Source organism: Cuculus canorus, chromosome 6 (assembly GCF_017976375.1).
Source record: "Cuculus canorus isolate bCucCan1 chromosome 6, bCucCan1.pri, whole genome shotgun sequence".
NCBI classification, from domain to species: Eukaryota; Metazoa; Chordata; class Aves; order Cuculiformes; family Cuculidae; genus Cuculus; species Cuculus canorus.
Genome location: NC_071406.1, coordinates 21,697,478 through 21,725,360, shown reverse-complemented (window position 1 = coordinate 21,725,360; position 27,883 = coordinate 21,697,478). Strand labels below are relative to the sequence as shown.

General features: G+C 39.7%; 1 protein-coding gene across 1 annotated transcript; it reads right to left on the bottom strand.

Annotated features, from left to right (window-relative positions):
- Positions 1-87: 87 nt before the first annotated feature.
- PPIG (peptidylprolyl isomerase G) lies at positions 88-27,754 on the bottom strand. Its single transcript, XM_054069904.1, has 13 exons — positions 27,555-27,754; positions 19,012-19,091; positions 18,750-18,824; positions 16,701-16,808; positions 16,163-16,207; positions 14,815-14,902; positions 13,730-13,759; positions 13,497-13,636; positions 5,362-5,566; positions 4,146-4,313; positions 3,525-3,609; positions 2,634-2,770; positions 88-2,340 (listed from the first exon to the last, which is right to left on the bottom strand). The coding sequence occupies exons 2-13, from the start codon at positions 19,070-19,072 to the stop codon at positions 1,221-1,223; spliced, it is 2,262 nt and encodes a 753-aa protein (XP_053925879.1). The 5' UTR covers positions 19,073-19,091; positions 27,555-27,754; the 3' UTR covers positions 88-1,220.
- Positions 27,755-27,883: the final 129 nt, after the last annotated feature.

The window sequence follows — 27,883 nt, the reverse complement described above, 5'->3', positions numbered from 1 at the left end:
AGTTCTGGCCCCTCACCACAAGAAGGATGTTGAGGCTCTGGAGCGTGTCCAGAGAAGAGCAACGAAGCTGGTGAGGGGCTGGAGAACAAGTCTCACGAGGAGCGGCTGAGAGAGCTGGGGTTGTTTAGCCTGGAGAAGAGGAGGCTGAGGGGAGACCTTATTGCTCTCTACAACCACCTGAAAGGAGGTTGTGGAGAGGAGGGAGCTGGCCTCTTCTCCCAAGTGACAGGGGACAGGACAAGGGGGAATGGCCTCAAGCTCCGCCAGGGGAGGTTCAGGCTGGATATCAGAAAAAAATTCTTCACAGAAAGGGTCACTGGGCACTGGCAGAGGCTGCCCAGGGAGGGGGTGGAGTCACCATCTCTGGAGGTGTTTAAGGAACAGGTGGATGAGCTGCTGAGGGACATGGTTTAGGGAGTGTTAGGAATGGTTGGACTCAGTGACCCAGGGGGTCCCTTCCAACATAGTGATTCTATGATTCTATTCTATGATCTCTGTGCAGCCATTAATTAGCAACTGAGGCAGGGCAGTCTGAAGCTTCCAAGCTGAATTTTCTCCAGTAGACAAACGTGAAAGCACAGAACAGAAAAAGGAGATTACGGGGGAAAAGATTACACTGGTAAGCACTTCATTTTTTTTTTTTGGACAAAGAAAAAACTCCCAAACACTGATGACAGCATGAACAAATTCTACTGTTGGCAGTGACAGCAGCAGAAATAGCTAAGCTTTACTTAAATTAATTCGTCATTACAAAAAACCAAAAACAATTTTCCTCTATAAATTGATTTCCTTACTGTTTATACCTACTGAAATACAGATGTAGCAACAGCACTGGAGTGATGGACACCTTGCAACATTCTCCTAGCTCTAAGATGACACACAGTATTGCAGCTTTCTTCTTTAAACATGAAACAAGCTTCTGCACAGGCAGTGTTTGCACTAAATTAAGTGCACCAGGTAAAAAAACTGTGGCACAGAAACTACCTTTCTAGCGGCTAGCACACAAGGAGGATACATAAACCCATGAAATATCCAAAACATAGCACACTGTGTTACACATATAATTCGTTTTTCATTTCAAGTTTATTAAAACTTTAGCAGTACAAATGATCCAGGTTTTAGATTATCAAAAGACCAAACTGAAGTCCACATCTTAAAAAAAGGCGTTCCCCAAAATGTCTCTAAAACTTCGAGACAACGGAAACATTAAGTCCACAAACTCATCCATGCCTGTCATCATCTGTTCCAGGACTTGTTTCATGATCAGACTTTTTATCCTTACTAGGGGCTTGATCTCTTTCCTGACTCTTTGATTTTTGGTTTATTTCTTTTTCTGCTGAGGATCTGGTCTTTTCCTTTTCTTTACTGTTGTGTGAATATGATTTTTTGGATTCCCTCTCTTTGCTACTTGGTCTCTTTTTTGAGTCTGGACTTCTATCCCGGTCTCTACTAGACTTCTTATCTTTACTGGATTCAGGACTGCTACTTTCACGGCTTTTTGAACGCCTCTTCCTTTGGCTTTCAGAATCATTCCTCTTATATGAGCTTCTACTTTCTCTATTTGAATACCTCTCTCTGTTTCTGCTTTGACTTTCCTCCCTCTCTGAGCTCCTTGATTCTCTCCTCCTCCTGTTTTCTCTTCCTCTGTATTTATCTGGTGTACCTCTCCTTTCTCGACTTCTTGATCTTCCTCTTCGTCTTGTTTCTCTATCTCTATTCCTTGAGTAGTCCTTACTTCTACTGCGATCTCTGTCTCTGCTCCTCGATCGTCCTCGCCTACCCCTATCTCGGCTTTTGCTTCGATCCCTTGTTCTGCTGCTGGAACTATGTTTTCCTCTGGCATGCTCACGATCTTTGCTTCTTGACTTACGTTTCTCCCTGTCTTTACTCTTTCTATGGTCTTGTTCATTACTCCTTGACCCTGCCCTTTTACTTCTCTCCTTGCTCCTACTTCTTTCTTTATCTCTCCCTCTGGAATCATAGCGCTTATCTCTTTCTCTACCTTTCTCATGGTCTCTCTCTTTGCTTCTTGACCTTACTCTCTTTTCATCATGTCTACTGTGCTTAGAGTCTCTTTCTTTACTTTTTGATTTCTCTCGGCTTTTACTATGGCTTCTAGATTTAGCTCTTTTCTTGGCCTTGCTTTTGTTATGCTTGTCATCTTTTTCCGAGTTCCTTCTTGTCTCCCTGTCTTTACTGCTGGATTTGTGATCTTTTTTCTTTTCTTTTTCCCCTCTTCTGCTTGGACTTTCAGAAGCTTGTCTGTGGTCTGATATTTTTCTCTCTCTTCCTCTTCCAGGGCTTTTTTGATTATCTTTCTTGTTTTCATTTACTTCACTCCTTGGAGAGAGAAAAATACAATTTTAAAAATATTTTGAATCCCCTCCACTCTGAAAAATTAACTCAGAAGTGAAACAGCTTCACGACTGAGACTTAAATCACATTAGGTTAGCTATATTAATAACTATATTTACAGTAGCATGATTAAAATCAGACAGAGTTAAGTAATGGGATAACCAAGTCAGTGTCCTGTTTCCTCGGCCACAACTGTAATTGAACATCTAAGATGACAGTTCTTACTTTTGATATATTAAAAAAGTCAGTGCATATAGTCCAAAAAGAAATAATCTTACTTGTCCCCTTTTATCCATCTTTCTCCGCTAGACACTCGCATTCTTTGAGCTCTTTGCATTTCTTGCCTCCAATGTGGAGGAGTTTCACTGCGTCTGAATCGATCTCTTGACCTGGATCTCGAAGGTGTCCGATAACGCTTGAAGTGAAAAAAGAAAAAATTGAGTCCAAGTGTGGATTTCACATGCTGAGGATTTTTACCGCTGGTAGTCGATTCTACCGAGCACCTGGCACTTCACACACAGACACCAAGTTTACATTGACAAGTTATTATCTTAAAAATATTTTTGACATTCGGCTAGTGTAACGAATTAACTTTTTAAGGTAACTTCTATCTCAGGATTTTTGTACTCTGCTGAGAGGTCCTCTGTTGCTTTTAATTAGCACAAACGTAGCCCACTTTTCTAATAATGAAAATTCTTGGCTTTGACGAGCAACACGAAGACAGTACTTCACAGTTTTTCTTTGAGGTTTTTACTAAAGATTTGTGGGACAGATTTTTGTTACCAGAAACGTGTGCCACGGGCAGCGCACAGCACAGGGCTTCACAGTCAGAAGAACCAATCGGACACTCTCCCCTGCCAAAAGGGGGAGGAGTCTTCCCTGCATTCCAGGCAGTGACAATGTTCTGGTTCTGGTGTTCACTAGCACCCTTTCAGTGATACAGTAACACAAAGAAAGCCTCAATTCCATACGCAAACAGGAAATTTATCTGATTTTCCTTGTTTAAATTAATATGATCTTCCCTCAAGTTTCAGTCCCCAAACCAACTACAATGCACCACAAATCCTCCTCCTAAAATCAATCATCCTAACAAAATCAGTTTCACAACACCGGCTGTGAGACTGTGCTACCATCTGGTTTATTCGGGGGAACACACTGTAAACACTTACCCTTGGCCCTCTCCCTTTTATTTTCCTGCCAGACCTGGTCACCAAAAGCCTCCTCTGATACGTTGACTGTGAATTCGATAGATTACTAAAAATAATTGCAAAAAAAGTAATATTGTTTATAACATCAAAGACAGAAGAGAAAAAAATCCTGAACTTAAAACCTCTTCAGAAATTAAACTAAATGAAATCACACATTTAATTTTACATTTCATTAGTAGTGCAGCCAGTAACAACCACGCAGTAAAAACTTCAGATTTTGTGACCACAAAACATTTTACAAGATTTTCAGGTTTATCCTTCTTTGAAAGAAAATAAATTACAGAATCAGATTGGGTAGTTCCAATAAGTTGCAACTTCATTTAGGATACATTCTACTTTATGTAAAACTACTTTACATAGTTTTAAATTTTTCATTGACTGAAACAATTTTCAGACTAACCCCTTGTTCTAGGACAAAGAAAACAGTTGCCAATAAACTGAAAAAAATCCATTTTTCATCCAGCAGGGCTCGCAACACGGAACTGTTTAATAGGGAAAGTTCTCACTTAACATTAGAGTCCTAAAACAGTAACATGACCATACCTCTGCCAGTGTGCTGTCAGACTCACAGAGATAAATTACCTTTCTCTTTCCTTCTCTCTGCTTTTCCTCTCTTTTTCTTTCTCATCTGCTTTAGGAGGACTTTTCCTCATGAGGAACCGATTTTCAGGTACAGGAGGAATTTCTTCAGGACGGACAGTAGACAATGGCTGTGCTTCAGGGTTTTCATCTTCACTTTCACTAGATGAGCTTTATTTTTAAATAAATAAAAAAGTATTTATATTTCAAGTGAGTTATTCGGATGAGGGAAGACTTTTCAATCTATTTAAATAATTCAGAAATTCTCTTAGTTCCATACACATAGCTCCCATGAGAAACTCAGGAAACAAAGCTATTTCAGAAGCAGTATCTCCCTCCCCTCCTGGTATCTTTGCTCCAAAATGTACAATTGCAGCAGATTTCTTACCAATATTTTTTATCTATGAATTCCAACGGTGCAACACTCAACATACATTTACTCTGTTCAGATACAGCTTTTTAAAAAATGTATTTTCTTTTAAAAACACCCTCAGGAGAGTCAAATTCATATTTTACACTAGCACATATAACTGGCTGCAAACTACTGTAATTCTAAGCAGTTGGTACTAACAAACACAGGTGAAGTGGGCTTAGTCCCACAGGAAGAAAGTTTAGGCAGCACTGCCCTAAGCAAACATTTCTTAGGCTTTCCTGCTAGCTTAGAGAAATGTGCCGCGCACTGACACAACTTGTTATAACACACTGAACTAGAAGCAAAACTATTAGACTAAAAATAACATCTCCAGAAGCAAGAGTGCCTTTTGAGTCTTATCTTCCAGTGAATCTGGCATATCAGGCAGACAGAACATCATTAACTTTGTTAATTTTTGTTTAGTTTTGCTTTCATTCCTGCATACAACATTCTTGTAAGTCCCACTGCACATAATTTAAACTGAATTGTACAAAAATGAATTCAGGGAAAACAAGCTATCACCACACATTTCAAACCAAGCACTCCTGCAAGTTTTCAAGCCATTAAATATACATTAAATCTTAGTCTGTTCCTTCACTCCTTCAGAAGCTGTAGCACGCAGGCATAAGGATACCGTCCTTTGCCATCACATCAAAAAAAATTAAGCTTGCGGAAAGAAACCAATAGTCTCCAAAACTTGAAAATACCTACTTCACAAGTTACAGAACAGTATGCTGTAGTTTTAGGACAAGAAAATGGTACTGCATGGTGGACGTGTAATGACACAAAACAAATCTTAAAACTGACCTTTTCTTGCTTTTCTTTCTCTTTTTCTTTTCTTTCTTATGTTTCTTGGAATTTTTCTTGTGTTTCTTTTTTCGTTTTTTAGATTTCTCTTCTGAAGCACTCTCAGAATCCGATGATGAATCAGAAGATGATTCGGAATCACTTGAACTTTCCGAGTCACTGGATGAGGAAGACGACTTGTGTCTTTTCTTTTCTTCTTTCTTGGCTTTAAGTCAGTATAGCAAAGACATTTTAATATCAAAACACTTCTAAATAAATCTCAGAAAAATCAACCTATTATCTGCCTGAACTCCTTATAACTGTGTCATGAGATTACTTTATCCGAATACTTAAGAACAAATTGAAATTTTGGAGAAAACACTCTTTTTCACAAGTACAATAAAGGACATGTCTAAAAATACATAAGAAATTTCCAACGCTTTTTATTTACAAAGTTCTAAAGTATCAAGTTTAAACTGTCAAGAACTTATAGAACAGTGTAAATTTACAGATTATGTTTTATACAACAGTAAGTACACATGAAGAACTATTTAGAATGTATTTAAAAAGCATTTATAAAAAAATTTATTAGGCTTCAGGTTTAACCTGACTTCATGGAAAATCTGAGAAACAAACCAGAGAAGTTCTGAAACAGAAGGTAAGTGGCATAGACTAAACTGATTACTCACTGAATTTTGCTCAGAAGGAAAATTCAAACAACCAACCTTCCTGATACGTAAAATCAAGCTCAGAGAACAATCCTAGTCCTCCAATTCATATTGTTTGGTTTTTTTTTTTTTCATTTGGTTTCTTTCTTTGGTTTGTTGTTTTGTTGGTGTTTTTTTTAGTTGAAGAAGGATACAAACAGCTTCCTAACCATCTGGTATGAAAAGGAACCCAGCTAAAGAGCAGACTAGTCCCAAATATATATTTTACCATTTCTTGTGTGGCTGCTGGATGAAAATCAAGAGTTTACTGGTAATCTGATATTAGTCTGACAGGAAATAAACCAAGAGCAAACACACCTTTTTATGCCCTTTAACTGATCTGAGACCTACTTAAACTATTAAAAGTGATGCAAGTTATTTCATGGTCACACTAACTTCAGAAAAAAATACATATGATAAAAAAGGTAATATTAAAAAAGGACTTCACTAAAGTAAGTTTAAGCTTCTGTGTTATGATGCTTCACATAAGTCAATTAAATGGTATCAATAGTCTTCAAATGTGTTATGAAATTCACGTCAGGCTATTGTCTAGAAAATTAAAGGCTCTATCCAGAAAACCAGAAAAGCATACTGGTTGTCTTCGGACTGCTGTAGTTTACTTTTTTAATTAGCATCAAATGTTACTTTTACTTTGCCATTGCAAATTACATGGATAGCCCATCATTCATTGTACAATACACAATAGCCACAGGCAGAAGGAACAGAACCTTCACCTTTAAATAGAAGAAAACTATACCAAACACAAATACTGATGTCCAAACAGCCTGTTTCCTCCTCACAGCAAACAAACTGTATTTTAGGAGAACCTCTGTTAAGACCTTAGAATAAGCTTCAGATCACAGATGGAAATGCACTTTAAAACTAAGTATGCATCCTAGCTGGAAGCATGAGCCTATTTTGCAAAGCTTTTAATAGCTTGCTCTGTCCAAAGAGTTCCCGGCCTCCAGAGGTATTACCTGACCTACATAAACATACAAATACTTCAAACACAAGCTCTCACCCCCTGCTCTTCTGCACAAAACAGGTAAGGGAAAACACCAAAGATAGGACCATGACTACACAGCGTGTTGGCATCTGCAAACTATTCAGACCACCGTGGTTAACCCCAGCTGGCAACTAAGCATGACAGAGCTGCTCACTCACTTCCCTCCTCAGCTGGGATAGAGGAGAGAATTGGAAGACTGAAAGTGGAGGAACTCATGGGTTGAGATAAAGACAGTTGAACAGGTAAAGCAAGAGCTGCACACAAGCAGAATCAAACAAGGAATTCATTTGCTACTTCCCACCAGCAGGCGGGTGTTCAAGTGTATCCAGAAAAGCAAGGCTCCATCACAGATAATGATTATTTGGGAAGACAAATGCCATCACACTGAACGCCCCCCCCTTCCTTCTTCCCCACCATGCTGAGCATGACATCATAGGGTAGGCAACACCCCTGTGGTCAGCTGGGGTCAGCTGCCCCGGCTGTGCTCCCTCCCAGCCCCTTGTGCCCCTCATGCTGCTCAGGTGGGGCAAGAAGCAGGAAAGGCCTTGGTCTGTGTCAGCACTGCCTGGTAACTAAAACATCCCTGTTATCAACACTGTTTTCAGGGCAAATCCAAAACACAGCCCAGCACGAGCTACTATGAAGAAAATTAACTCTATCCCAGCCGCAGCTAGTACATATACACAGCCAACACAATGTTTTCACATAGCAGAAAACAAAGATGTCTCCCTGAATATTTTTTCCTTTCCTAGTACAGACAGGATTTCAACTGTTTAGTCTAGCCAAGTATTTATTCTACTGGCTTCCATGTGTGCCCAACAAGATCATGCAATTTGTACTTAGCTATTATGTATCAGTCATTGTTATAAAATAATTATGGCAGGTAATTTGAGAAACTCCTCCAGAAAAGAAGAGGTAAAATTACATTGTAACTTTCCTATCAGATAATTTTTGTCCTTGCTGTGCAGAAAGGAAGTCCTTTTCAGTGTTACAATAAGTCAAGTGTCAGAAGATAAGGGATTTCAGGAACTTCAAAGATATACAGGTTATTAAACAGCTTTTTACTTATGAATGGCCTCCATTTTGTACACATGGGAAGAAAAATTCCACTTCAGAAATCCCTGCTAGCAATCTCTGTTCACACACCACACTTACAAGTGGAAGCAGAATCAAATGGAGCGGTGTATTGGTTTTTGTAATTATCAGTATTAGGTTCTTGGACTGCTTAGCAGGTATTACTGAGCTGACTGACTCTTGAGAGTTCGCAGCAGGTACCTGAAACTGCAACCATGTGAGCTCAGTGTGGAAATTCTCAAATTCAACACTAACTTGATCTCATTTTTGCAAAACTGCATGACGAGAGGCAGCAGTTTTTCAAGGATGATCAAAAGCAATAAAACTTCCATAAAATTCCTTGCAAAACTGGTCAGAGACTAAAGGTGAGTCATGGGGATAATGAGTCTCATTACAATACTTAAGGAAGTATTATTTGTAATACTAAGTGAGTACTTCCTACCAACTTCAGTTTTCATGGGAAAAAAAAATTCTCACTTGGGCTAGAAAAAGTCACTGAGGATGGATCCATATTTGCCCGAAACGCATTTCTAGTTACACTTCTGGCAGCTTCTTTTTGATAGATGTTGTTCAATGGGAACTTCATGTTGCCTCTTGGAAACTGGACATAACTACGTATGTTTTAGAGTAGTAAAGTTAACATGGATCTACTATCCCAACTGCAGAGAGAGACAATTATGGGCTACTAAAGGAGAAGAGAGTCAGCATTTCTCAGAAAAGCAACAGTTAAGCTCTCATTCATACCATCATTTCTAAATATTAGCTTTCGCTCTGTATACAGTTATTGAATGTAGAACAGTGGAATCTCAAATACATAGAGCTGTCATATTTTACTCTCATCAATCCATCCTCTCATCTATTATGTCTTGCTCCGAACACCTTCTGGCTGTAAACTGTGATGTGTTGATGTTCTAGATCAACCAGCAACCATCAGCATCATTCCAATGTTTCCCTGACAACATGTACAATTAAAGATAATGCAGTTGTTCTTTATCTTCAGCAAAGTATTTGCTGATAACATCAGATCATCTATGTAAGCCACAAATCTTTTGTAGCAATCCAGTATCCTACTCTGTCAGGCCTCCCATTCAGAACGCAGTGCTATACACAGTGGCGAAAGATTTCCTCTTCACAGTGATGCAGTGAAGTGACTTGCTTCCAAAAGTCTTGGCTGAGACAAAAAGCTCTGGCTGACAGCAAGCCAGCTGGGGCTTAATTCAGGTAACAGTGGATCAGATACGCAGTACAGAAAAACCTCAGCAGAAACAATCAAGTATGGCATCTTGGCTTCTCTTTGTGGTCATACTCTTTATGGACAACCTTTTTCTCTGTCTAACATTCCCGAATCCCCACACTGGTACAGTGGATGAAGTTAATCTCATTATACTAAACTGCATTAATTTTTCAGATCAGCATCACAGACAAAAGTCACACTGGTATGACTTTTACTGTGACATTTTTCATGGTGTTTTCTATGCGTTTAATATAAGCTTCACAGCTTATATTGGTCTTCTGGTCACTTCTGGGTGCAACATCAACTAGCCAGCTGTCTTACCCATTTAGGGCAACCTGCTGATCGAAATCAGCTGGTTCTCAGCAGGTGTTTCCAGAGCTTCTTGCAAAATGCTTGTAAAAAGACAGGTCTCGCTATATTTTCTACTTCCCTTGTTAGCCCAGACCAGGATACCTGGTCTCTGTTCTCAAACTTTTGATTGTTGTACCTATTAAAGTACTATATTTAATAAAAAGTCTCTACACTATTTTGTATCAATTTTAGATTGTCTTAATAGATATACATTCACAGAGTGTAACAAGTACATATTTATAGAAGAAAACTGAACATTTTCCAAATTCATTTCAGTCAAGGAAGCCTGGTGTCTTACAGGCCTGGTAATCCCCAAACAAGGAGAGGAATCTCACCTGCACTGTAAATACAAAGAACACAAAAAGTACTAAAAAAGTGAATTGAAAGTCCCAAGACACTTTCAAGTACTTCTTACCTATTCAACACTTCTGGGTTTGGCTCATTCAAAAAACCACTATAGCACACTACACTGTTTCCTGCACACCTTCAGGCAAAATAAGATTTCTCCAAGCCTAACTTCAAAAACGTCTGAACAAGGCATCAGTAAATGTAGTTATTTTCTCTGTTTTCTCCCTCCTGCATCTAAGTGTGTCAAAACCGATCTGTGACAATTTTATCTGCAATCTTGTAATATTCTTGTTTAAGTATGTTATAGTTATTACTGTAAAGTGAGTAAGTAATAGATAGAAATGGAGGTGAGTTAGTGAGCAAACACCTCAACAAACATGATGTGGTTCTTAACATGCAGCAAACAACATCAATGGCAGATGCATTTGGGAAATCACGTGGCAGAGAAAAAAAACAAACCCCCACACAATAAAAAGCCAACAAAAAAACCAAAAAGCCTAGAATTGTTTACACAGCAAGGACAGAATACCTGGCAAGAAGTTTTGGATGTACTTTCTGGTGACATCTAACTATCTCTGTCCGGCAGCAAATGCTATTTTGAATACTGAACCAACCTTGTGCTGGCCAATTACCAATCACAACAAGTGAAACCAATCCTGCAGCATGAAGGTCAGTGGGAAATAAATGGACTTCTATTTACAGTCCAACTGTTCCAGCTCATCACTTCAGGATCAGATTTCAACTTATGACTGCTGCTGAAATAGATCTATCACTTCCTACTCCATTCACTATTACCTATAGTATTTGCCAGACTTCATGAATTACATGATCACGCTGCACGGCACAGCCAAGCACACTCTGCATCTCAGCTTGCCATGGACTGTAGCACATCTTACATTAGCCATGCAACATCAGAGCCCTGGACTTGAAATGAAGTGACTTGTCCAGAAAGCTGCTGGGTTTTGGCATGGAAGCCAGAACAGATGATCTCCTGCTATAATTCACAGCAGTGACATTCAGATAGTTACCCTCCAATCACCCCTGCTGGACTACAGCAGTTTCCAAAGAGAGGGTCCTTTTAATTCGGGACACATTTTCCCTGACAATTTTTTCCAGTGTTCAATCACCTTGCTTTTCAGAGTACCAGGTGTTTTTTTTTTCCTATTTCATAAGCATCTCCTTTCAATTATTTGCCATGGGTTCCTAATAACCACTTGATTAAGGGCCCACTGTTTCTTTCAAGGAAAATTACACACAGTAATCAAGTCCTCAAAGGCACTGTTACTGTGAGGAGTCCAATATTACAAATGCCTGCAGACACAGATGTTTTTGTAGACAACCATCCTACCACACAACTGCAACAGCAGAAAAAGAGAGAAAGAAAAAGAAAAACACCCCCACCCAAAATAACACACAAGGGCAGAAAGGCACCTCCAGCTTCTCTTTGAACAGTTTCAGCAGAAGCCAGAACAGCCTATAGGTGTTGCCAGCTCACTAGGAAAAGAAAAAACTACTTTGTAACAGAAAAGTCTGAAAGAACTGTTAGCAATCAGTTTGTAGAAAGGCGCTAATAAGCCTCTAGGTACTCTCGGGGTTGAATGGGTAAGAAAAGCAGAGAGGGAGGATCACCAGAAGTCTAGGTAAGACGTGACTTATCAGAACTACTAATTTCTAAGACTGCTCTTATCCTGTAGATATTTCATGACTCCTAAATGTGTAACTTTGTATCAGTGCTCGACAATTTGTACTGATTTTTTTTTTTTAAAGGAATTGTACTCATAAAATGACCTAATTACAATCTTGTTCTTTGCTGAATTATGAAGGCAGTCATGATCTGCCTTAATTGCAGAAAGCATGCTTGCATGAGGAATGAGTCTACAGGGACATGTAGACTCTCCCCAGACTCGGCTCTGCTCTCCGCCTGCCCCATCCCAGTGCCTAAGGCCTCTTGCTCTCCAAAAACTCCTGCTGCCCACCATCATCTAGTACTGTGCCTTACAATCAGCCGAGTGGGATTTCCCATCATTCTGCCATCAATTTTCCTCCATGGCACACTAGGCCAGCTACAGGAAACAAGAGTCCTCAGGATCCCAGCAACACTAAGGCAGAGAAGAACCCCAACACAGGCAAATGGGCAGGGCCAGACAGTCAGATCTTTGCAAAAGCTTATCCTCTTTTAGGCGAAGTTAAAGAAAAAAAAAACCCTTGTGTTTTATTTATTCTTTTGCTAAGTACTTTAAAGCCCTGCCTAATGCCTTTAAACCATAGGACTGTTCAGTGCCAAAATTTTCATTTACCCATTCAATGTCAAGTGTTCCAAAGCAGACTAAAAAATGGAGTGTGGCAAACCAAGAACACATATGTACAGTGGTCATCTCACCCACAGGCTTCATCCATTCTGTATCTGTATTGTTTTATTTTCTTTTTGAATCTGTGCATTTTCTTACAGATACCACACTCCTGAGTCCTAACACACAGAGTGGCCTACGAGTTAATCTAAGAAGCTCTAGAACCTTTGCAAAGTCAGGAGCCATAAGACAACTTTGTTTGGAATACTGAAGTATTGAAGAGATCACTTCAAACTCCAAAGTCATTCTGCTAGACATCACAACAGATCAACACGGAATTCCATCAAAAAGAAGTACAAAACCCATGAAGCTCAAGTTTGAATGCCTGTCTTTTCCTTAGGCCAAAGAAACAAACCATTAATCTAGTCATATGCTTCAACATTCTTGGTGTAACCCTTCACAGTATGTATCAGCAGAAGGTGCTATGAATGAAAAAGCATGATGATGCCTACCCAAGTTCCTACCAAACATGAATCCTAGGTTTCCTCTAATGAGTTTCTTCAGAATGACAGCAACATCTTAGCCTGAGCCTTATTTTGTAACTAGAATCCAATCTCCACTATGATGTTCAGCTCTGGAATGGCAGAATAGGGCATCCCTTCCAGAAAGGCAGGCAAGTTCTATCATTTTCCTGTTTAGAAATGTAGCATACAGTAACTTAAAAAGGATATCTGCTAAAGTGTAATTCCAGGCTTTTCTACTCTAAGTGCCTGTTCAGAAGAATTATCTGAAGGAAACATGAAAAAAGTTCAATACCTGCAAAAAGTAGCAGCTATCAAATGAAGCCAGACTGCCATCAACCTTAACACAAAGCGCTTGCCAGCTCTGTACTAAAGTTTAGCTAGTATAAAGAAATCTAAGGCAGAAGAAGCTTTGAAGAGAGCATAAATGATGTTTCTTTACCATCCTCTGCATCCATATGTTTTAAGTTTTCTAGAAGACAAACTGTATTGCAATGTTATTCACCTGTTCACCAATTGCCCCTCCATCTATCATAATTAAGTATTTTTATAAGCAAGCAACAGGGAAGAAAATGAGCAAAATCACCTCACAGTTTGCATCTATGTAAATGCACAGTGCAACCTTACCTTTGGATTTTGGAATCAACTCTCCACAACTCAGTATGCGTACTTCGGCATATGGTTTACTGGATGCATCCGTTTTCTGATTTTCTATTTCTCTCACAACTTCCTGACCTGAGATGACTTGTCCAAAAACAACATGATGTCTGAAGATTTTAAACAAAAGTAAGAAGAATTCTTAATATTTCATTTTCTCCAGGCAGTTCCCAAACAAACGTAAGAAGATAAAAAATATTTACCCATCTAAGTGAGGTGTAGGTTTAGTTGTTCTGTTGTTTCCAGATTTTAATTGAAAGAGAAAAACAAAGTCAGTATCAGTGAAAACCAGTCAGCATTTGAAGTCTGTCATATACACATGTGAAAATGGAAGTTATTTTAAGTGAACTAATGAAATTGAATAAAACCAATATATATTATTATAAGTTAATGTGCAGTTAAAAGTATTCAATGTATTATACATTAAACTACCTATTAAATTCATTACTTTATTACATTTTACTGAAAAAACAAAACCACACACATTTTTAGACAGCATCCTCAGGCAGGATATAGTAAGTGTTCTATTTATTAACTTATATACATACTATCAGGAACAGATGTAAAAACCAAGCCAACCATCGCAGAGCAGAAAAACTGCAAATAACCTTCTACGCATTAGAAAATGAGCAGAAATCGAAGGAAGAAAAAACATCTGTATGTACAGATTATTTGACATAGAACTTTCTCTCAGCTTTCCCCTACACCAGCATTACTAAGGCACAAAGACATCAGCCATGGCAGAAGTCAACAACTGGGATAATAACAGTAATGACCAGTTAGTTAGAAATTCTCGCATACAGGTCTAGTGGTGGGCAACATCCACAAATCACCATGTCAATCCCTTGAAACACGGGTAAGAACGATGTATTTCAAGAATGTTTACAGTAGATAGATTTAAGAAGAGTCTACTGCCATGTATTTTAAGAATTTAAATTTTAACTGTAAATAAGACTTCATTGGAAAGTTATTTTGCAACACAAAAATCCTACTACTTTTCAGAATGCCTAGGGCTGGTTTTCTTCCTCCAGACAACACTCATTAGAAGACAGTGGTTAGAGTTCTACAAGGAACTAACAGGTTTGCTTTATTGCCCAAATCAGAACACAGCTACTGAAAACTGCCTCTGTAAACAGGGCATTAGGAAAATGGCTACTTTCATGAAACTTTAAAAAAAATTATCAGCTTTGGGTCTGCTTAAGAGCTAGTCTTCAATATGTAAAAGGATTAACTTTACAGCTCACAAATGGCAAACCACACACACATTTCAGGACAGTACAATACTTACATGAAGAACTGTGAACCATTTGTATCTTTCCCTCGGTTGGCCATTGAAAGGAGAAATTCTTTGTTGTGCTTTACAGCAAAGCTTTCATCTAAAGAAAGTGTTTTCAGTTACTTTGAATATATCGCATATGCCTCAATAAATGCTACAATCCGAGTAAACTCAATCTTACTCAATACAACTGCCTGTCACGTCAATAAAAAGTTGTATTAAAAATAGATTTTAAATTATAACTATTTTTAATATTATTCCTACCATTCTAAACAATGCAACAAGAATAGCTGTTTATAGCCTGAGGAAAACAAAACAAACAAACAAAAAAAGGAGTATTTTGATAGCAACTCCAAACAACTTCTGTTTGTAAGACACATGTGAACTTATCAAGCTGGCCATTATGATTAGCCAACCATAGATTTGCCCAAAGCCAGTTACTCAGTAGTGCTGGTTCTGATGCTTGCCAAACTATCAAATCGGGTCCACACACTAAGATGGAAATAAATGCTTTTCTTTGCTTTAATAGTCTTTGGGCATTTCAGCAAGTTGAATCAGCTGAAAGTTTGATCTGAGATTGCAAGGCAAGATCTCCTCTCACTTCTGGCAGTTGCAAACTATTGATTCAACTCAAGGTTTGATACAAAATTGCAGCCTAGCCCTACCTAAATAAATAAACTATTCTTTTGATTGCTGCAAGCTCAGACAAGAACCAATACTAAAAGAAAAGTGGCAGGGAGGAGGGAGAAGCATAACCACTCCTGCTGGCGGCAGCAAGCCATCACAGGGGTTTAGGTGTGATAGAGAAACTGGTCCAACAATCACAGAGATGCTCTACTATACACTGTTTCTCAGTTGGTGTTTGTCCACACTGGAGTGCAGAAGAGGAACAACTTCTGCAACACTGACTGAAAAGAAAAAAAAGGTGACCGTGAGAAAACTGATGACCTCTTTATCATCGATTCCTCTTGGATTCAGGAAAGCAAGGCTTTATGCTTTCTTTTACATAAACACTTGCAAGGAAACCCAACTATCATGCCTTTCTCCTTTTCACTAGAAGAAAAGGCAATTCCCAACTTTTAGCTAGCTGCTAAAGACAAAAGAGTATGTTTAAAAACAGTCAAAAATGTACATGTAGGAAAACAGAAACACAAAGGAGTTTGGATTTATTTTTGATTAATTAAAAAGGCTTGCATCTTAAAAGTAAAACAAAGGAATTTAAACTGGACAGTCAAAGGCCTCTAAGACCAGACAATCTTAATAAAAGCATGGAGTTCAGATTTACAGAACAGAGACTATAGAATGTAGAGGCAATTGCTTATAGTAATACCAAAATAGAGCAGACTGATAAAACTCTTACCTTCAAAAAAGCCACCATAAATGGATTCTCCTCCCCTGCCATTTCCTTTAAAGAGGAAAAGTGAAAATTACAACTTCCTGTAGTGATTAACAGTCACGTTATGGGAAGGTGCTTCATAGTATAAAACACTGATCTAACTGCATCCAAGTTACTTACATTATTCTTCAAGATAGGGAAAGAATATCAAGATGCATCTTTTCAGTCCCAAAGCAAACTCGGAAAACAAGTATTCTCCACTGTATTCTGCAATTGTCTCCCTTTTTCCTTTACACTGCAGCAGCAGATATTTTACCCTCACATTTAAACTTCCTATTCAAAGTTCTTAGCACTCTGTGTACTGAGACAATGGAGCAAAAGTATGTGCACACACACATTAAGTTTATTATGTACGTTTTCATGTAAAGGTTCTTACTCATAAAAGAGGAAAAAAAAGCAGTTGGATCACAGAATAACTGATTAAGTAAATGATGCTGCACAGAACTCCTGTAATATTCTATTACATAAGCATTAAAGTTTCCTTCGAAGATTCACATCATACCTTCACTGAAGTCACCTCCTTGGATCATAAAATCTTTCACAACCCTGTGAAACAGACAACTTTTGTAATGCAATGGCTTTTGCGTGGATTTTCCTGTACCCTTTTCACCTAAAGGAGAAGAGGAGTAACGAAAAAACAAATTTACTCTCTGCACCTGTAGAATCTTTATTACAAAAGAGTGCTACATAAGCACTTAACCAAAACAACCTGCCAAGCTTTAAAAAATTAGCTTCTGAGGCAGAGACATACCTGTAATACTAATAAGGAAGTACGTTTAAGAGAGCAGAGCAGAAACTACCTTCTGCCTCTACAGTCATACCAAAACAACTCTTTGCTGACATGAGAGCACAACTCTGGTCTCTTCCACACAGATTTGACTGAAACTAAACTGCCCATTTAGGTTTAAGACAACTTGCGTTGCTCAGAAGCATGTAAGAAACACTCAGATCATCAGTTACAATATGGCAAGGCTAAGGTACCATAAAAACTCGTTACAAAAGGAGGCAGGGGGAAGGAGAAGGAACCTCATTCCCTCCCTTGCTCGTGATTACACCTGCCATGTTCCTCCCTTATCTCAGCTCTAGTGCTCAAGACCAACAAGCAGACTCTCTGGTTTAGCTGAAGCACTAATCTATTTTCCCTGCTTCCCTCAAACAGACACGGTATCTGCTGACTTAGCGAGACAAACAGCTCACGGTGGGTCCTGTGAATTGCAGAGCCAACCTTTCCAGTATGGAGTACTCAGTGTATGTTGCAAGGAAAATTATCTCTTCCTCTCAGCACTGACAAACCCCTAGATTCTATCTTCCCACGATCTTATTCGGAGCTATTAAACTGGCAGGTTTAGCTGCCTTTGAACTTATCTGTAAGAGCCTGGTGCCTCCATATTAATCTAACTAGCTAGAAAAAAACACCTGATATGAACCTTGATAAATGTGAAGCTGTTCCACTAACTCGGCATATGCTTAATGGATGTATGCCAGGAAAACACAAAGCTGTTGATCCCCGTTTTAAGAAAACAGCATAAACTTCTCAAAACTGGATGAAAAAAAATGAGTAAGGAAAACAAAATTTGAATTAATTTTTATGCAATAATCTGACTTTGGACAGTTGACAGCAGATCAACAATGCCACACGCCCATGATAACACACTCAATCTATTAAAAAGCATCACCCTAAAGTTCAAATTTGTTAACAAATTTTGATACTCTGATTCTGTGCCAGTAAACCACATCAGCTCAGGTAATACCTACACTCCTGCAGTCATCAGGAATGGCACACTAAGTGCTATAGCTAAATTGACATGAATGTAATTATGCACTCACACCTGATTCAGATCATATTAGTACTGCTGAGTGATCCAGTACTAACAGCTACAGAGCCTCGACCCGAAAAACAACAGAGCTAGGAGGAAAAGAAGCAGAAAATGCTGAAAAGTATGTAAGCTGTTTCTGTATTCACAAAATTATTCTTGTGGTAATAAATTTAAGTTTTGCTATACTGTCAACATTTTCAACAAAAGCATGCAATCTACAAGACAATAATTCTGCTTGGAAACGCTTCGAGGAGAAAATCATCTCAATTTTATTCAAGAAATAACCTGAATGCCAATACAAATGGTAATCACCAGTCTCCAACAATGAAGAGAAATTAAAACTAAAAAACCCCCTAATGAATACTGGCAATACCTTTCAAAATATCTCAATGTATCAGAAGACTGAAGAGCAAGTCTGCATGGTTGACCTCCTACTGGCTACCTTTCAACACTGGATGTTATATAACGTGAACAGTAATATCTCTGCTAGTAACAGAAAATCAGCTTACTGCGTCTGTATTTAAAGTTGATTAGTATATACTCCCTGCACCATACTAAGCCAAAGCTACAACTGCGCATATGAGAAATCAGCTAAATCTCTGGAGATACCAAGAACTAATGCTTTATGTACTTATTGCTACACCTAAGAAAATGTCAGGGACAATAACACAGATATCAAATTAGCTAACATGGTATTACATTAGAATTATAAATAAAATTAAAAATCTACAAACCGGTGCAAAGGCAGCGAAAATTCTCACATGTCTTTGGACACACATCTGAGAATAGTTCAAAGACCACTCTTCCAGCTAGGAAAAAAAAAAAAAGAAAAGCAGTACTTATTACAAAGATACTCATCTTATACAAATATATACTTATATATATAATATACAAAAATATATTTATATATCTTATATACTTCTATTTATATATCTTATATAAATATATACTCATCTTATATAAATAGCATGTTACTGAATGGATAATTTTTCTTACCAGGTACATTGTTGATGGCTATGTCAAAAAAGCAACGAGGTCTCTGCACCTTTACTCCCATGGCTTCAAAAATATAAATGCTGTAAGTAATAAAAATAGAATTTAGTTTTTCCTTTTGTGTAGTGAAACTATGTGTAAGTCAATGCACCAGATATTACAAAGAGAACAAAAACCGCAGAAAACCTTCAAAAAACCAAATAAACACTTTAAAAGGTTCAGGAAATGCAAAGTGTTTTAGGTAATTTTCATTTTTTTGTAGACCCAAATGAGGGATTATATTCCTGGTTGCTGCAAGAGTACGAAATTTGAGCACCATACTTCAGATGGGGAAATACAACAAGAAAATGTAAGATATGGGGATAATAAAGCTTGAAGTCTTCTTGCTATCCAGATGGTATAAGGCAACCACCTAAGCTGTCTGCTGCTAGAACACTATATCCTAGGTAAAATAAGTACATATAATAAAAGGAAAAAAAAAAATCAGGTTTGAGACCAAACAACTTGAGTGCCATCAAACAACTTTTTGCAACTGCTTAAAAAGATTAATTTGCAATCCCCATCAGGGTCAGCATTAGTGGCTGAGGAGGCTGCCATATCCACATGCCAACCCACCCCTCTGGTCAGGGTTACCAGCTTCAGGTCAGGGCTCCTGTCCTCATGAACACATCAGCTGCTACAGTCCACAGCGCAGTGCAGTTCACCTCAGTTACTATTAACTATCTGGGCCATGAACTGTAGCTGCTCAACAGAATACACCACTTGTCTAGGAGCACAGAAAGGCGAACTTAACTGCTACATGCGAATAATAACTGCACAAGGCATGCAGGGGTACCTTTGGAAATACCAGACCCTTTGCTACAAATAGAATGGTCAAAGAGTAGAAAATAACTTATGATGGTTACAACTTCACAGATCACCAACATATTGTCATGTTAAGACTTTAGCATTCAATTTCTTGGGAATATATTTCTTGGCTCTCTGTCACTGAAGTTACCAGGAGCTGCTTTAATTAGGATTCAAACTACTCTACATGATAAAAATACCAAGATGTAGCTCTTCCACAATTACTGCTCAGTGAAATTATCTTTTTTTAATTGTTTCTTTTCCTTTTATCCAATTGCTTATCTCTCCTGAGCCACCATCCCTGGAGGCATTTGAAAAATATGTAGAGATGGTGCTTAGGGATATGGTTTAGTGGTGGACTTCACCATATTCAGTTTACAGTTTGACTCAATGATCTTAAGGATCTTTTCCAACGCATATTATTAACTATCAAGAATTTTAATGCAACTTTTCCCTTATCTTTGAGTAAATAAACCCCTTTATTTTTGTGTATCAAGCAATGTCTTAATCCCATTTGCATCTCCAGCCTTCCAACGTTACGTATAATCACGACATTATTTTCCTTTTCTGAAGCCCCACTCCTTAAATTACTTCAGAGAGAGGGATAAAACAATGACAGCAAAAGGATTCGAAAGACTGCAGGTACCTGGAATATAATCCATAAATTTTCAGTTCTAATTATTTTTTATTGCCAGAAAGCACCACTCGGATCTAGCAGACATACTGCATACATCTCTCCTAGAGCTTCATTCATTGCTGTGTCACAGAAGAGCCTTGAAAAATTCAATTGTCACCATCTGTCACTCTCAGCATATGAACAAGAGGCAATAAGAAACCAAGAGACAGCAGTGTAATCATGTTAGTCTATATTCTCTCTACTTGAGCTCAGTGTCACTCCTAACGTTTTGCCAAGGTTACACAGTGAAAGTCATAAGAACAATGCAGGACTGATTCAAATTAAACACCACTCAGTCGTTTATCATTCATGTGATTTTTAGCTTGACAGACTTTGCAAACACACAGAATCTCACTAGACATCCTCTTAGCTGTATAACGAATACATTAACTCACACCAGCCGGAGACTCAAAAGCAGCAGGCTTGCCTCAGTCTGCTTGCTCCTGTCCCTGAACGACCAGTTCTCTTCCAGTACCATACAACAAACTGAAGCCCCAGGCAGAGAAAGTAATAGAGAAAACACCTGCAGCTGAGAACTGTCATGTTGTTGGGTAAGAGAAGGCTGACCAGCTCAGCTGGCTGCTGCACACACTCTGGTGGCAGCGTGGACAAGGGGACACCCAACTCGCACTGTCAGCCATAGAAGAGACACGACACAGCTGCATGGAGCTGGGCGGTGGGGGAGTGGATTTTTTCCTAGGAAACCTCTCAATAAATGCTACAATAAATATTGTTTGGTTGTAGAACTGACATTTTTGACTGAGCTGAGACATCTAGAAACCAAAACCATCAATCGATTGTACCGAAACTTTAAACACTTAGCTATGGAGCTTGAGTGAGGATGGATTTAACTCCTGCTTTACAGGCAATCTGCTCAAGAAATGCAAAGGTATGCCTTAATATTTATATACAATATTTCAGCCAAAATAAATGCAAACTATCTTAATATATGACAATTTTTATTTCCAACATTGATAATGACTGAAGTTAAATCGCAAAATAGACATCAATACACCTAGATCAGTCAAATTCTAACTGTTACATAGAGCACAGGGTGGGAGAGAGAAAGAAGAAAAAGAATTTGCCTAAATCCCTATATTCGCCAGTTTGCTATTTTTCTACCTCTACATTGTCTCATGAACCATGGAGAAAGTGAAGTTTAGTCCCTGTTTGGAATGTTACTTCCAATGTTCCTTGCACTTTACCCAAACCCTCCAATTACATCCTCTAAATACTGCCTGCACTCGGTTCTCAATAGCAGTTCTGTCAACTGGTCAGGGTCAGTATGAACACCCTGACATGACAACACCAGGCCAAATAAATACATCAAATCTTTGAGCTGATGCTGCCTAGTAAACCAGGCTAAAGTCAGTGACATTTATCCTACCTACAAGTCCAGTGAGCAGTTCCCCCCCAATATACTTAAGTATCCTTTGCACAGTTACTACTTCAGACAGACCTCCTGACGTGTTAGAGGTAAAACTACCGAGTTACAAATGATCCATAAACTCTTAACTTCAACTCAGGTAGTATTTAATACACAATCTTGTACATACCGATCATTTAAAACTTGGCTGTATTAAAAGCAGGTACATTGTGTATGAATGTTAAACACAGAACCAGGAAAGAAAACCAATTTGGAAATACCAAGAATAAAGTCAGAAAATTATGAGTAAAGCTCAATAGACTGATATGTCAAGTAACAGTAGAGTTTACAAGGCTTGTGCATTTACTTCTTCAAATTTATTTTCAATTAGAATGCAAATACTCTTAACCAACAATACTTTGCATTTATAATTGCGAACTTGATAGAATTTTACTAGGGATGGGAACAGGATTTTAAATTCTATCCAAAAGATGGTTACTACACATGCACACAAAAACATGCTACGCAGAAGGACAATCTTGAGAAGTCAGCTCATTCCTTCCTTTCAAGATTCTATAAGAAAGAACAATATAACAACCCAAGCACTATCCTGAAATACCATTCATCATTCTCAGCCACCTCCTGTTTAAAGGAGCCTCTTACTAAGTCTAAGTAGAAATTACACCAAAAAAACCCACACAAACCCACCAACCAAAACAAACCCACTTCAGTACATCTAAGAAAAAGAGGCCTGACTGATTTTATTTCTGAAAGCAGAATTACATTTCAGCTTAGAGTATGTTTGTGTTTATTGACAAATACACTAAAAATATTCAGTCTTGTCAGAACAGCTGCATCTACAACAGATGCATCACCAGCTGTGTCAGGGTTCCCATCCCTATAAACCTCCATCAGCCTCCTTGTTTCGTTCAAATATTTGCAGGATAAAGCTGGCCGATTCATGGCCAGGCTGCAGCCAGCTGTTCTCCTTCAAAATTATCTGTGGCAATGGAAAAAAATATTTTAAACTTTTCACAAACATCTCTCTGCCAGAGATCACCCATATGTGTTGATATGCTTAAAGATATCTCTTGGGAAATTCTTTTCCACATTACCTGTGCTAGCAAGGATCTGGTAATAATACTGTTGAATAGAAACTATCTCCTTTTGCCTGAAATGTGCTCAAAAGCACTCAGAGATGCACACCAACTGAAGTATTGATGTGTCATGCATCTCAAAAGCTGACGGCAAGCAGCAATACAGCAGTATTTCCTCACTTTATGAGGGGGAAAAATCCACCTTTATTTGTAACTATGCTGAACAGGTCACTGGACTACTTGTTTCAGTCCATGCACAGGACAGAAGAGATTTAGAGCAAAGATGTATTCCATAGGAAAAAAAAATAGATATAGTACCCTGTTCCTTCAAGTCTTTCTGTCATCATCAGCTCTTCCCTATTTTTAACTTCTACTTGATCTTGCCTTTATAACTGTAAATTGATGCAAGGAAACAAATGTCTTCTGCATTGGTCTTCATTCAATGTCCAAAGGAAGTGAACAATAAATAAATTCACATTCCTAGCATTTTGTTTCAGGCCATCTACAAACGCATGAAAGGAAAGCTACATTGATTTATATTGCAAAGAAAGCCATCTGGAATCTTTAGAAACACATTTTTCAAGCGAAACTTTGAGTCCAGAAAATGCAAATGCACAAAGTGAATACAGAATATATATCACATTTGCTAACGCTGGGCTTCCAGTCACTTGAAGACAATATAAATATCAGCTGATACTGGAATGGAGGGCTGATACATTCAGCTTTCATACAGGTGCCTGCTTAGCTGCCTAAAACACACCCTTCCCTCCCACGTCCAAGAAAAGATTTGGCAGCAGCACGTATCAGCTTAAAGTGATGGTGGAGCCATAGACTAAAAGCGTTGTATGTTCGTTCCAGTGTGAAGTAAACTGGAAATGAATTTATAACAGTGAAATGGGAGACATGAAATTTTGTTCCTAGCTCCACTGCCATGTCAGAGCTTCCAGCTGTGTTACGATGATCCTGAAGGTGTGAACAACAAAAATCCAACCAGCCCAACCCTCAACCTCCACCATTCCATCAGCATTTTCCCCAAACGCTGTCATCTTTTCCTCTGTGATAGTGAAACATCAAACAACTCTAAACTAGCAGCAATGACAATTAAGGAATTTTTTTTTTTTTTTTCATTTTTCTAACCAGCAGTACAGGATGTTTGTTGTCAGCAGACTTAGAAATAAAGCACTACACCTGAACATGTTTCAAGCTTTGGATGCTGCGTTTGTGTTCTACACAAGTCTATGAAACTTACGCAGGAAGACTTTCTACTCATGATCAGAAATCACACATTACAGGTTTTCAACCTGACTGCATCTTCTAACGGCTTTCAGAAGGAAAACCCCAATGATAAAAGAGATTTAACATTTCTGCAGGCAAAAAGTGATGGACATCACTTTCCATGCTTCTCTAGAATAACGCTACAAGTCTTTCAAGGACTACTGACACAGCACATTTCCCCCCCTAAAAAAGAAATCCAATTAAGAGATTTCACTTGTCTCCTTCATGGCATGTGCATTTAGGAGCCAACTTCCATTTGGAAGCAGAGTCAGTGAGCGCCAGGAAGCAGATCTGGCCATTCTAATGGCAATATCAACCACTCTCTTCCATGGACAGGAGGCAAGAGCCTGCTATTCTCTTAGGGAGATTTAAGAAAATACCATCCCCAAATAGGTTGTGACTAAATACTCTATGTTAGAAGTAAATAATTCAAACACTACTGCACCACACAGTTTACTTCCATCACTTCCAGTATGACTTCTGCAATTATTAACATGAATTTTGTCATCTTGCCCTAACAAAGAATACACACAGAGTTATAACATTTCAGCTAAGAGAATCAAATTCAGCTGAGAAGGTAGTAACTTTCTCTTAAACTATTTAAACAGAAATACAAGTTCCTATTAGACTGTGCCCTTTGTTTTGTTTTCCTAGGAGACTCCTACAATGAAATAGACGTATGTTAAAATCTCTAACCAAATTCTTGTCAATAGAAAGTAAAAAGCTTTGTTTTGAAAAGGTAGTTGTTTCTACTCCCTAATTTATGCAGAAAGTACTTTTTTTATTTCCCCTGTTAAGACTTGTGAAATAAATACACGTGTTTTCTACCAGGTTTGTGCACCTGCCCTGATTTCACTGCTCCCTCACAAGCAGCAAAGAGACACATCCATTTTGATTCTACTACTCATAACCAGAAAGTGGAATACAATAGCCCTGAAAACACAACTTATATTCTAAAACATATCATAGAGTCATTGAATGGTTTGGGTTGGAAAGGACCTTACAGATCATCTAGTTTCAATCCCCCTGCCACAGGCAGGGATGCCTTGCTCCTCATCCAACATGGCCTTGAAAACACCTCCAGGAATGAGGCATCCACAACTTCTCTGGCCAAGCTGTTCCAGTGCCTCACCACTCTCACATTAAAACACTATTTTAGGCAATTTTTAGCATTGTATGAAAGGGAAAAAAGCTTTTAAAGGGCAAGAGCCTTATCCATTAGCATCCCAAAACTAAATTTCAGAACTGGAATCTGTTCCTACTCCTGCTACTGAAGATGAGAATAAGGCAAGACCATGCAACAGAAGAAGATATAGTTCTTAACACTAACCCATATTTGCCAACTATAACAAAAAAGCTTGTTCCATAATCTTTTGTTTACACATTCTCCTCCTTTCTCTACTACTTTAGCTCTAGATCCCTTCCCTGCCACATCTCAGCCTCCTACCTAAACTGCACTCCATTAGAAGATGGCCAGATCTGCTCCCTGGCACTCACTGACTCTGCTTCCAAACGGAAGTTGGCTCCTAAATGCACATGCCATGGAGGAGACAAGTGGTAATGGAGGCATCATGCTGCAGCAGAGCAGAAGCCTCCATTGCAGTACGTATTTTTCACTCCAAATTCCCTCATAATCCACAGATTTTCTGAAATCCTAAGGGAAAAAAAAAAAATACCCCTTCATTTGATAACAGCTTGATGATTGCTTAGCTAACTTAAAAAAAAAAATGTTTGTTTCACAGAAGGGGACCGGAAAAATGGGAAGTCTTTATAAGGCATACAGTCCCATAGAGCGCTCTCAAAGGATAATTATGTTGGTATCCTCTATATGTTCCCCTTCAGATCTACTTCACATGTAGGAAACTAGGCATTTTCCAAGACCTTCATAAAAGCTGATAAACCAAGCTCTGTGAGTTTAGATAAACTGTTTCATAAATCATGTAGAAATTCCATATTTTTATCATGGTAGCACCTAAAAATTTGAGTCATTCTGGCCCTAATGCATTAACAAATGGGAATAGTTAAACAAAATGGCAGAAAAAAAGATAAAACAAACAAACAAAAAAAAACAACCAAAACTGAACACATTTATCCCTGTCCAAAGAACACCTTCTTCTGCTGGCAATATAGAACAAAACCATGAAAAACAAAACATTCTCTCAGAAGAAAAGATACATGCTAGGAAACTGTGCAAAAGAAGTGTTTCATGTTCCTCTTTAAACAGGTCTCAGATGATTACTAAGATATAATTAATGAGTCAAACATTAGACATCAAGCAAAAGTGAATTCTTTATCACTGTTATGGAAAATACTTTTACAATTGCGACTGAATTGTAAGGCAATGTTCAGCAGTTCAGTAGGTATCCTGTCCACAGTTTAAATCACAGAATCATAGAACAGTTTGGAACCTTAAAGATCATCCAGTTCCAGCGCCACCACCATGGGCAGTAACATCTCCCACTGGATCAGCTTGTTGAAAGCCTCATCCAACCTGGCCTTGAACACCTCCAGGGATGGGGCAGCCACGACTTCTCTGGGCCAGTGCCTCACCACCCTCACTGGAAAAAGTTTCTTCCTCATATCTAATCCAAATCTCTCCTCTTCTAGCTTAAAACTGTTACTCCTTGTCCTGGCACTACTACTTCTCCTAAGCCTCCCTCCTTCAAAGCCTCCTCAATGACTCCAAATGCAATCACATTCACACTGTACTTCATAGTCTGGTCGTGGCTGCAAACAAAACGAGCGTGAAACTTGTTAGGCGTCTTAGGAAATGCTGACGGGAGAGAGGCGGAGGACCCTCCCGCCAGCCACGGCAGCTCCTGGAGGCTCCGCTTCCCTAGGAGAGGCCTGCAGCGGGGAGAACATGTGGCACGCAGACAGCCCGGTTCCTTCCTCTAGAGGAGGGAGGACTCATTCAAACCCCCGAGCAGGCACCGAGCAGGCCCCGGGCTGGCCCTGCTGCGGGCGGGCAGCCCCAGGCCGCTCCCGCCGCCCTCGGGCCGCGCTCTTCGGGGTGCCGGGGCGCCCCTCGGGGCAGCGCTGGGCGCTCCGGCCCGGCCGGGCCTGCGCGGGGCGCGCGCGGGACAGAGGCGCGTGTGCGCGGGAAAGAGGCGCGCGTGCGAGACGGGTGCGCGCGCGGGGGGCGGGAGAAGGATGCAGGCGCGGGCGCCGCCACTGCCTCCCGCCCGCGGCTCAGGCCCCGCGACCTCCGCCCCCTCGAGCCCCCGCCGCAGCACGGGCCGCTGCTCTCGACCGGCCGCGTGGCGAGCGCGGCGGCGGCACTCACCCCGCTGGCGGCCCGCGTCGCCCCGCGCTCTCAGCGCCTCGCCGCCATGTTAGAGCTGGTGCGGCACGGACTGCGTCAGTGGAAGGAAGGGGCGGGCGGGGGCGACTCGGGGGCGGAGCGGTGGGGGGGGCGCCGAGACGGGAAAAGAGGCGCCTCGGCCTGGGAAGGGCGGGAGCGGGTGTCGGCGGCCCCGGGACAGCCTTATCCTGACCCGGGACAGCCCTACCCGGCCGCGAACCTCCTCTAAAACAGCCTGAGCGTAGAGGGGGGAAGGGAACGCCCCCCCCCTCGCGAGCGTCACGGTGCCCGCCCCCTCCCGCCGCTAAGCC